Raw genomic sequence first — 10,884 nt, 5'->3', positions numbered from 1 at the left:
GAGAAAAGAAAGAGCTTTAAAAAGGATAAACTCACTCTGTGTTCACCCTTCGGTTAATGGAGTTCACACACGGAGGAAATGCGAACGTCGACAGGCGATTTATTTCCTTTTCATCGTCTCTCATCTGATGGCACACATGTTAGCAAAGGTTAGGAGTCTGAGCTGGAAGTTCATTTTGAACCAGAAGCTTAGATGCTCACCAGCAGCAGATTCTCCTCCGAGTTAGAACAGGACTCTGTGAAACATCAGAAAGTTTAGTTTAAATTTCCAACCAGGGCGAAAAAGTTCAAGCTCTTTCTCTTTGATGAGCTGGTCACTGTCTATAATATATTAAATGAAGGCAACACCAAGAGTGTGTTTTTATTTTTTCAATAAGTTGCTCCAACCCTCTCCTTCTCATCTCAACTGACCAACTCCATTGAAGCAGTTTTTCAATGCAAAAATTCCCCAAAACCTCGTCTCAAGTTTACAAGTTCCCCTCAAATTCATAAATTTTCTCCACTTTTCATATTCCTACTGACTCTGATATCTATATAATCTCTTCCATAAAAGCCCTCCATTTCCATCCAAGTCATCTGTAGTTAGATCCTGCCTTCTATCCTGCTATCAGTGATTCTTCACTCACTGCTGGAATTGCCCCCACTCTCCTCAAATCATTCTGATTCTCCAAAAACTGTCCTAGATCGGTAAAAAGAGATGAGTCCAAATGCTACGATTTAACTTCAAGACAACGTCATCTGGATGAATGAGAACCTTTATTGACTAGATCCCCCAAATTAATCCACCTTTCATTTCCAAAATCCTCAAAAAAGTTGCTTCTCAACTTAATTTAGATCAAACATATCTAATACCTTCAAAGAAACTCTCCAGTCTGTAATTTGTCCTGTTGGAACTGCTCTGTTAAAAATACCTAATGGCCTCCTCATGGCAACTAACTGTAGTTAATTCACTATTGTTATCCATCTCAAGTTGAGTGCTCGTCTGGACCTCCCATGGTGTACTGCTCCATCAACTCTCTTCTACGATATCTGCTCTAAAAACTAGTTTGATTCTTAACTTTCACAGCACACTTAGTTCCACACATCCCAGCCATCTCTGTTACGTCTGGTGTACCTCAAGGCTCTGTACTGGGACCTTTAGTCTCCCTAACTTACCTTCTCCCTCCGATTTCTTCTATAACTTCAATGGTATATCTTAATTTATTTAGTAAATCTAACTTTACAACCCCCCCCTATTAACCCATGTCTTTCTACATTCAAATCCTGGTTCATCTACAGTTCCCTAAAACTAAACAGTGACAAAACAAAAGTTGCTATAATTAGTGAAAAGCCCATTCTATCTAAACTTGACAGTTTTTTCATTTAAACTGACAAATCTGCAGTTTTCCTTCCCATCAGGTAAAGATTCTGGGAGAGATCCTGAAGAGACATTTATCATTTTAATATCACATCAAAAACCTTCCAGTCATCTTATTCTACAGGTCACTTTTTAAAAAAAATTTAATCAAGAAATGTTACTTGCTGTTTCATTATGTGTTTTTTTTATGTATTCTTTTTTTATTTTTCTTCTGTATAATGTCCCATTTTTTCATAAAATGCCTCATATATAAAACAATAATAACTATTATTATTAAGTATAAAGTGGAGACTCACCCCCGGAGGTTTCATGCGTTTGGCCTCTCAACTGGGCCTGTGACAGAAAAAGTAATTGACCCACTGAGACATGTGACAAGTGCAGACAGGCTGGCATGTGCAGAGACTTGCATAAGAATGTATTGTCTTTATCAACACAGGATCTTATTGAAGTTGAGGAAGTTTGCTTTTCACAAGTTGCATTGCTTGTATTACAAAAGACAGTTATTGTTGGTTTTTGGTTGTGCAAGTTGTTACTAAAGCTGTGGCAGATCTGAAGCTCTTATGGTTTAAATGTGATATGTGTGTGGAGTGTGGGGGGGCAGCTCTGACCTTTTTAGACATCGATTGGTTGGGGCTCAGATCCAGGTCAGGCGTGCAGCAGAGGCCAAAGCACTGCTCCTCACTGCACAGAGACAAGTGGGACTGGGGAGGAGAAACGGGGAGGATTAGTTTCTGCAGCGCTGCTACCTCGCCACACTCCTGGGTCCTGTTTTACTCACGCAGTGAAGACTGGCGGTCTGCTCCATCTGCTCCCGCCACCGCTCCCGCTCTCGCTCCAGCTCCCTCTGCTGCTGCTCCAGGCTGGCCTGCAGCTCTGCGATGCGTTTCCGCAGGTGGTTCTTGTCCAGCAGACAGTCGGTGTACTCCAGCTGCAGGCTGTCGCGGCTCCGCAGAGCCTGGTCGAACAGGGAAAGTACAGATGTATTTGAGTATTAGTACAAAAAGCCTCACAAGTTGATGAAATGCCTTGAAAATAGAGTTGACTCCACAGTTTTTGTGTTTTCATTTTAAAAAAATAGGAAAATCAGGAGTAAAATGATACATAAATCGAAGTAAAAACAAGAGCTGTGAACATTAATGCGTTAACGCACACAATTAATGGAGAAGCCAAATTAATGCGCTTATATTAACACAACTTAGTTGAACCTCCACACACAAATTACACAAATTAAACTTCTGGGTTAACACTTGATACATCAAAAAATTCAGACAATAAAAATGCAGGAAAATTTGATCTCTAGTCCGCCTAATTTCATTCTTACTTAGTAAAACATTGTGATTATTAGTGATCAATCAAAACACAAAAGTGAGATTAATCTGATTTTTTTTTGACAGCCTTATTAAAAATAAATGTTCTAAATGTACAGTTTAGTGTGTGATTTCATCTAGTGATTATTACAATAGTAACAAGTGGTTGGAAAATACTTAAAGAAAAAGTTAATTGTGATTAATCGAGATTAATTTTTTCCCAGTCTGAGATTAATTTATTTTATTTAATCAATTCCCAGTCCTAGTAAAAACATGTTTAAACGCCATAAGGGTAGTTGTCTAAAGTACACTGAGTTGGTGAAACAAGTCACAAAAAGCTGGTATCAGCAGCCTTTGGGATTCTCCAGATGCCTTCTATTTTGTTTCTGGTTCAGTTTCCGTCTGTATTCCACACCTCTACCACCTCACCTGTGATGACTCAGACAAGCAAAACTCATCAGATTTACAGGCCAAAAAATCCCTGTGCTGTGTAAATCTTTAAAAAAGTGACACCATCCCATACTGAGTAATCAAAATGAAAATATTTAGAGATCCCAATCTGGTCCTTAGAAGCCAATGCTTTGTTTGTTTCCCAGATATTCGTGTCTTACTCACTGCTAACTCCACACTGACTACTGCTGAGGTGTGTTCGGTTAGTCAGAATCTGGAAAATACCCTTTTAGATTGAGGGAGAAGCAGGAAGACAAAGCGAAATTCAGTGTCTGACTAAGTGAGCACACCTGAGCCAGGTGATCAGCAGTGAGTAAACCAGGAAAGACTGGAGACAAAAACAAGAGTCCTAATTTGTAGAATCTAAATGGGTCTTTCTCCAAATTTTCCTAAAATTCCTTTTTAACTGACTTTGAAATAAACCTGATCATTAGTGGGAGCAAAGTCTCTTTAATTTTAAACGTGTGGACCTTCACTTCAGGCTGGATTCAGACCGACCTGGTCCCTCTCCTTCTCCAGTTCCATGATTTGATTGAAGTAGGACTCGCTCCTCTTCTGCTCGGTCTCCCAGTCCAGCTGGAGAGTCCTCACCTTCAGCTGCAGCTGCTCACACTGAGACTGCAACTGCAAATCCAGTCAAAGGGAAGTTTATAAGAATGCTCGATTGGGTAGATAATCTGGTTAAATCCGGGGATTTAGATGGCATCATCCATGTCCTCACCTTGCCCCTGAGCTCGTCGGCACCTTGCAGCTCCTGCTGCAGTTTGGTGATCAGATCGCAGAGCTCCTGCCTCTGCTCGGCAGCTTCCACGCGGTCCTGCTGCAGGATGTCCATCAGTGCCTGATGTGAGGAGGAAGCTCGTTTAGAAAAACATCTTCAGACGGTGTTCTCAGACTTTTAAAGATGAATACGCACAATGACTCCAGTGGTGGGAGCTGGGGTCGACACACAGGTTTTCTGAGCCTCCGAGTTTTGTAGCGACTTTTTAGGAAGAGTGGGCGGAGAGCCATCACTTCCATTAGAAACAACACAAGAGGATGTGCTTCCATCAGGAGCTTCAAGTGATTGTTTCTCTGAGTCTTTCAGTCTGGATTTAAGATTCTCTATCTGTGGAAAAAAAAAGAAAAATGACAAAAATGTAAAGCAAAACCAAATTCCTGTATAAACAGAAGACATCTGAGTTTATACCTCAGCGGTGAGGCCGACCTGCTGCAACAACACAATCTAATCTGAATGGAGGCTGATAACATCCACACAGGTGAGGAGTCGTATAGACACAAAGTTGTGGTCGCTCTCAGAGCAAAGGGTTACTAAACGGGAATGTGCATTCAAGAAGCCACAGAACTCGCATTCTTCAACGCACTTGAATTCTTCCCCCAACCCTATGGCCTCTCCTTACCCCTCCAAACGTAGGGGCATTTGGAGGGGTAGGGCCGTCCAAAATACATTTTTTAGGGTCTACGAGGAGGAGAAACACATTTCTTGACATGGGTATGCACCAGAGTTTACATTTAAATGTAATTGAGGATTTTTTTGTTATAGCATGACTTTTCAAATTTATAAAACCAATGTTTTTGTGTATTTCCGAGCACGGACAGCTACACGCTAACTAATGGAGCTAACCGGGGACTAATAGCTCATTTGTTTATTTGGATCCCCATTAGCTTCCACAAAGAGGTTGCTAGTCTTCTTGGCCATGAGCATAACATACACAAGTTTTACAGAAACTTTAAAGGATTTCACCAAATTTACAAACGAATGAATCATATTTACATTAAAAGCTAAACTATTAATGAAGTCATCGAGTGGAAGTGGGGTCAGAATTTGAAGGCACTACTGGTATATTTCCATGACTCTCTATTTGGAGGGCTGAATTTAGAGGTGGGGGAAGAATTTGGATTTGGTCTTAGCATACGGTATTCACACTGTACTGGTACTGCCCAATACTAGCGCATGTACTCACAGATGGAAGTGGCTCGGAATGAATATTCCCACATTTGTTAGACATGGTGTTATTGTCAGTAGGTGGAGATATCGGACAACCCAAGGAGGCTCACACTGAGGTTTAGATGAATGCAGTGTTTAAACATGGTGGTAGGAGGACAGTAATACTGTCAGATGCACAGGGGAGTCTCCAGGAAACTGCCTCTTGTGTTTGAGGAGTTTATTAGACTAGATTATTAATTTATTCTCCACAAGAAATTCCAAATAGTTAGCATTTCCGTGTTTTGAAAACCTTTACATCACTACCAAATTCGGGTCCCTGATTGATCAAATTTCAACTGCTTTAACTTTTGTTGGGCATTCAATTCAACCCCAAAAACGGACTTAAAAACTTGCATTCCGATGAACACAAGAGTGTTGAAGACAGAAGCATTTGCCAGTGTTTACATAGACTTTTAATGGAAGAGGTTGCTTGAAAGGCATTTCTGAGCCCGTCACAGTTTTAAGCCGTGTTTGTAAAGCTTTGAAACAACAAATGAACACGTCCTGTGAAGTTTATTTCTTCTACCTCTGCTGTTCTGACCGACTCACCTGCATGAGCAGTTCCCTCTCTCGGGTCGTGGCTTTGTGCTGCTCCTCCAGCGCTCTGGAGTACTTCACCGCCTGGTCCAGGTGTCTGTCCTTCAGCTTCCCCAGCTCCCTGCTGGCAGACTCCCAGTCCTGCCGCAGCCTTTAAACACACAACAACAGGAATATTATTTTTTTTATTAATAATTTTAATAATTATTAATTATTTTGTTTTTTTAAATTAGAATAATTATTGGGGGTCAAACCTTTCAAGCTGCAGGTTGTCGTGACGCAGCCCGTGAGCTTTGCGCTCCGCTCTGCTGCGCTCCTCCTCGGCCACCCGACATCGCTGAGACAGGCGGCGCTCGCACAGGCGGCTGTTCCGAAGCTGCTCCCTCAGCTTCCGCACCTCCAGCAGCAGAAACTGGGTTAAGCCTTCCGGACCTTCCTCATCTGCAGAGAAAAAAAAACAAAAACGTGGGATGGTGTTGTTGTTGTTTGGGGAGCAGTTGTAAGTCATTTTCCAAAAAGAGACAAAACAGATGAGTGAGATTAAAGAACATCTTAATCTGATCATCTCTCACCAGCTAAGACCGGGGTCATTTAGATCTTTGCTAGGCCTCAAAATAATCTTTTCAAACTTTTACCAACCAAAATTCCAGAGATGTTGGAACATTCTTTAACATTTGAATAGAATGAAAGGGAAAAGACTCTAAAAATAAATAATCTAGTGTTATATCTGCAACAGCTCATTAAAATGTTCAACTTTAAACTATTCTTGATCTTCCATTAGCTCATTTTAATCCTAAAGGCTCATACAGGTCAGAGATCTGAAAAAAATGGAAAAGGATAAAAAGATTCAATTGAAAGAGTAACTGAATAATTAATATGAGCTCAGTAACAAGATTTTGGGAGTTTTTCAAAAGTAAAAAAGGTAGGACTCTGTCAAATGAATAAAATAGTGTATATAAAGATGTGTAACACTTTCAAAATCCCATTACTTTATGTCAAACACCAAAGGTTTTGAAAATCTTTTAAACGTGAAGTGCATAAAAAAATAATAAAAACTGGATAAATCTTTGTGTGGAAGGGACACAGATCTATAATCAGAGAATTTTTCCAATGTGCTCAGGAATGGGATAAAATTCCAACACAAAACTCTAGAAACTCTTACTGTTTAGAAAATGACATGGTGTGACGTTTTCCCTCTTTTTCAAGACTTGTTGCAGCCATCAAACTTATAATGAGCTCTTGTAGTAAATAAAAGCCTAAAAATGTGCTTTATTTATTCAGCTTGTGCTAAACATTTGACTGATCAGAGAAATAATCAGCTGTGACTCTAAAAAAGCTTTAACATCATTTGACTCACTGGAAATAAAGATAGTTTTTAAATATGAAATATATTTTTTAAGAAGATCCCCAAGGTTCAATTTGAACTCCATCATTTTGTAAGTTAACTAATGTCAGTCTGATTTTTTTAATCGTTTCACATGAGAAACTGCAGCTTACCCAGAATCAAGGAGCATCGCTGCGTGGGCTTCTGTCCGGTCAGCTGTGTGTACTGATCTGGATGGTAAAACTCCAGCGACTCCATGAAGGCCTGAAGGCCTCGCTGGCCTTGACCTCTGAGAATGTCCAGCAAACGGCCTGAGACAGAAAAACATTCCTGGTTAAAAACAGAAACAGCTTTCAGATCAAAGGTCAGACTTCCTACAGACATCTACCCTTCACTGCTGAAGCTGCAAGACACCATTTGGAGACTTGAATCCTTCATCTTCACCCTCCTCATCTCTAGTTATTACTTTTAGTTCTTGCTTTTTTATTGGAATACAGTTCTTCCGTCCCACTGTTCAAATCTCTTTAAGAAATGAGTTATCACATTAAAATAACAAAATATTTTAAGTTAAAACTGACTCTGTGTACTGCAAAAACTGAAGTGTTCTGCGTGTCTGCTCTAAAAAGAGCTGCTTCCCTATTCATAAAAGCATTTCAGTTTATGTGGACGTCCGAATCTGGATCAAATGTACTCAGATCCCTTAAACCAGGGGTCTGCAACCTGTGGCTCCGGAGTCACATGTGGCTCTTTTAACCCTTTATTGTGGCTCTTTAGCTTTAATGAAAAATGCTAATGATTGAATACATAATAGATTAGTTATTCAAGTTTTGTCATTTCTGATTGAATTTTTTTAAATGTCAAACAATTAAGCAAAAAAGGTTGAATTTATCGTCAGAATTCTGTAGAAAATGTTCTTTAAATTTGTTTTTTAATTTATAGTTAGTCAAATAAAATAAATGTTTTAGTTTGGTCAATTATACTAAAGTGGTAAAAGTTTTCAACAAATACAGTTTAAAATGATTTAGAGTTTTATGCCTCACATCTTAGAGAAAGAAAATAAAAAGCTCAGTTTATTCTAAATGTTTTGACTTTTTTTAAATAAATTAATTCTACTAAAATTTTGTTTATATCTAAGAGTAAAAAGGAAAAAAATATGCTGGAACACCAAAATCCTAATGATAAAAACCATCATGTTTGAGTATCTTGCATCTGTAATATAACTAAAGCTGGAGCAGAAGGAGGACCTGTTTGAACAAGGTGGGTTTTATTTTGAAAGGAACTAGTGTGTGCTGCTGTTGAAAGTAAAATAAGTCACACCTATTTTATACCTATAAATATATACATATATATATATAAACAGATAGACACTGTTGTAATTAAATTATTGCAGCATTTAAGTTACATTTATAAAATTAATTGACAAAAAGCATAAATATTGTGTATTTTTTAACAATGAACTGATATTTTGTGGTTCTCATCTGTGAAAAACTATACCGAATGGCTCTTTTAGTGTTAAAGGTTGCAGACCCCTGCCTTATACAAATCATTATTCGCTTTAAAAACAAAATATGAAGGTTCCACTTAAATATAATTCTATCTAAAGCGTCTGTTGCAGCAGCAATAGGACATCTGAAGGGAAGGCTTTGTAAATTATAATAATCTCCAATTATCAGTGTAAAGATTGAGTCAATCTTAGAATTTCAGCAGTTAAGCAAAAAAAAAATGTTTTTTTAACTATTTTGGCGTGTTGATTCTTTTAATGCATGTCATCCCTGTGATGTCCTTCCTCCTCCTCCTCCTCTCACCGGCCTTGCTGATGCGCAGCGGGTACTGCGTGGAGTTCAGCACCTCGTCCTCGTCCTGCTCGTCGATGACCTTGCACTGCCGCAGGTACGGGGTGAGCTTGGCCGGGTTGAGGATGCGGGTGAGTTTGTGCCGGACGCCCTCCACTCGATCCCACAGCTCCTCGCAGCGCTCCTCCAGCCACTGGGGAGGGGAGCAGTCCTCGTCCTGGGCTTCGTCTTCCTCCCTCTGCACCATGACTCCTGCAGGAGACCACAGAAATCTGGTGGAGATCTGTTGGAGATCTTACAGGTTTCAGACCTTATCTCCCTTTCTGTCACATGTCAGTGAAGTGAGGTAAACCTGCAGACTTTTTCCAAAACTCTCCAAAACCACAGTCTTATCTGCATCTCTGCAACAGTTTTTGAGCCAAACGTTTATGAACAGTTCCATAAAAAAAGCTCCTGAATCACAAAGCTTTGTTTGTTGCTCCACGCTGAGAGTCTATATATAACCAAACCTTCATAAAGCAAAGTTGGATCTGCTCTGCAGTGAGGAAATGAAACAGCTGCTTTTTGGAAACCCTCAGTGTGGGAGTTTCAGTCCCACCAACGCATCCGCCTGGACTCCAGCCGATGAGATCAAATATTAGCTTCATTTAACTGTGAAGAGATGGGCTTTGAGGGTTTATTTTTAGAGCAGAGATGTCTGATCTTGTGTAGATCACAAAACCGTGGAGGGGAGGGACCCTGTGGGTCATTGTCCCAGAATGCAGAAATGAAAACATGGCTGTGAATCATTTCACACACCTGAAAACACACACAGACACACTCTTGAGGGAAAATGTCAACAACCCTGTCAACCGACACAAATCACGACTTTCTAAAACCTGCAATAAAGTTTCTTTTTTTAAAGAAAAAAAAAATGACAGAAGCAACAATCTGTAACATGAATGCATAGAATAAAGTCTGCATTTGTTTAAGCCTGCAGGCAAACAGAAAAGCATCTTTTAAGAGCTGATTCACTGATAATGTGAGAGTGGCTTCTCCTGCAGGCCTGGGCCTGTCGGGGCACTCAGGAATCTCTGTTATTACTTTGAAACAAGACTTTTTGTTTATTTATTTATTAATTTATTTTGGGACGGCAACACTAAATCCAGGAAAACAAGAATACACATTTTGCTCTGGATTACCAATCTGGAATTTAAATCCCAATATTTAAAACCAACAAAAGTCATAACTTTGAAAATAATAAAGCAAAATGACATTGTAGATTAAACCTTTTGATATAAATATTTACATTTCTATTAGGATTTATTATATTTTAGTTAAAAAGTGGTACTGATCACTTTTAAAGATTCAAACTAACTATAAAACCATATCTATGACTTAAATGTGAACCATTTCATAGTAAAAAAAAAACAGTAGTGATTTTATTGGACTTTCTGACCCTCATAAAGTAGGTTAAAGTTCTCTCCTTATAGACAGAGAAGCTCCTTCTTCACTCCTCAGGAAAATGAAGCAGAATCAACTTAAAGACGAGTCAAAAGCTGACTTACCGCTCATGTCTCCCTGCTGTTTTTGGCTCTGAGCTCAGAGCCGACTCCTTCGAGCGCGCACCCCACCAGGAGCGACGAGGAAAGTCTTCTCCTGACCAATGAGCACGCGCAGAAGCAGCCATAAACCGACCACTAGAGGGCGCGTTGAACCCAAAGCTTATAAAAGAAGGGATTGTGAAATATTCAGTGTCAGCTCTACAATTCTTGGATTTTTTTGTAACTAGATGCATGTTTTGGAGAAATGATGATTCATCTGAACAGTAACTCACCTTTGAGCTTTGACTGGAGCTCCGCTTGGGGAAAAAAGTTACTGACAGGAGCTCCTTCCTCGTAGAAAATCCCAGATGATCTCTTACATAAGTTTACAGACTGTTTCAACACCATGATTTCTGATTTTCTGTCTTCCTTTTTCATGTCTGTTGACCTTTGATTCGGCTGGAGTCTTAAAGCTATACGGCTCTGACTCATTCCACCTCAGGAGTGACACTAACCCATCAACAAGCAGATAACGAAGAAGTAGGCCATTTAGAAAAAATGAAGAGACTTCACAGTGCTCTTGAATTGTTTAGAGTGGTTAAAATTC

At 39.5% G+C, this 10,884-nt stretch overlaps 1 protein-coding gene across 2 annotated transcripts in view; it reads right to left on the bottom strand.

Annotated features, from left to right (window-relative positions):
* The window catches only part of zmp:0000000896 (caspase recruitment domain-containing protein 11), a 20,127-nt gene extending 9,576 nt beyond the window's left edge, over nucleotides 1–10,551 (bottom strand). The window contains exons 1-13 of one of the 2 annotated variants that reach the window (XM_024271308.2): nucleotides 10,302–10,551; nucleotides 8,767–9,006; nucleotides 7,135–7,272; nucleotides 5,892–6,078; nucleotides 5,650–5,788; nucleotides 4,030–4,221; nucleotides 3,835–3,954; nucleotides 3,612–3,737; nucleotides 2,135–2,311; nucleotides 1,965–2,057; nucleotides 1,653–1,689; nucleotides 201–235; nucleotides 36–124 (exon numbers count right to left, since the gene is read on the bottom strand). In XM_024271308.2, coding sequence (XP_024127076.1) covers nucleotides 36–124; nucleotides 201–235; nucleotides 1,653–1,689; nucleotides 1,965–2,057; nucleotides 2,135–2,311; nucleotides 3,612–3,737; nucleotides 3,835–3,954; nucleotides 4,030–4,221; nucleotides 5,650–5,788; nucleotides 5,892–6,078; nucleotides 7,135–7,272; nucleotides 8,767–9,006; nucleotides 10,302–10,308 — 1,580 coding nt within the window. In that variant the 5' untranslated portion in view covers nucleotides 10,309–10,551. The remainder of the gene's footprint in view (nucleotides 1–35; nucleotides 125–200; nucleotides 236–1,652; nucleotides 1,690–1,964; nucleotides 2,058–2,134; nucleotides 2,312–3,611; nucleotides 3,738–3,834; nucleotides 3,955–4,029; nucleotides 4,222–5,649; nucleotides 5,789–5,891; nucleotides 6,079–7,134; nucleotides 7,273–8,766; nucleotides 9,007–10,301) is intronic. The other variant, XM_024271307.2, reaches the window with a different exon arrangement.
* Nucleotides 10,552–10,884: the final 333 nt, after the last annotated feature.

This window comes from Oryzias melastigma, linkage group LG8, assembly GCF_002922805.2.
Source record: "Oryzias melastigma strain HK-1 linkage group LG8, ASM292280v2, whole genome shotgun sequence".
NCBI classification, from domain to species: Eukaryota; Metazoa; Chordata; class Actinopteri; order Beloniformes; family Adrianichthyidae; genus Oryzias; species Oryzias melastigma.
Note: the sequence above shows the minus strand (reverse complement) of the source record. Positions and strands in the feature narration are given on the sequence as shown.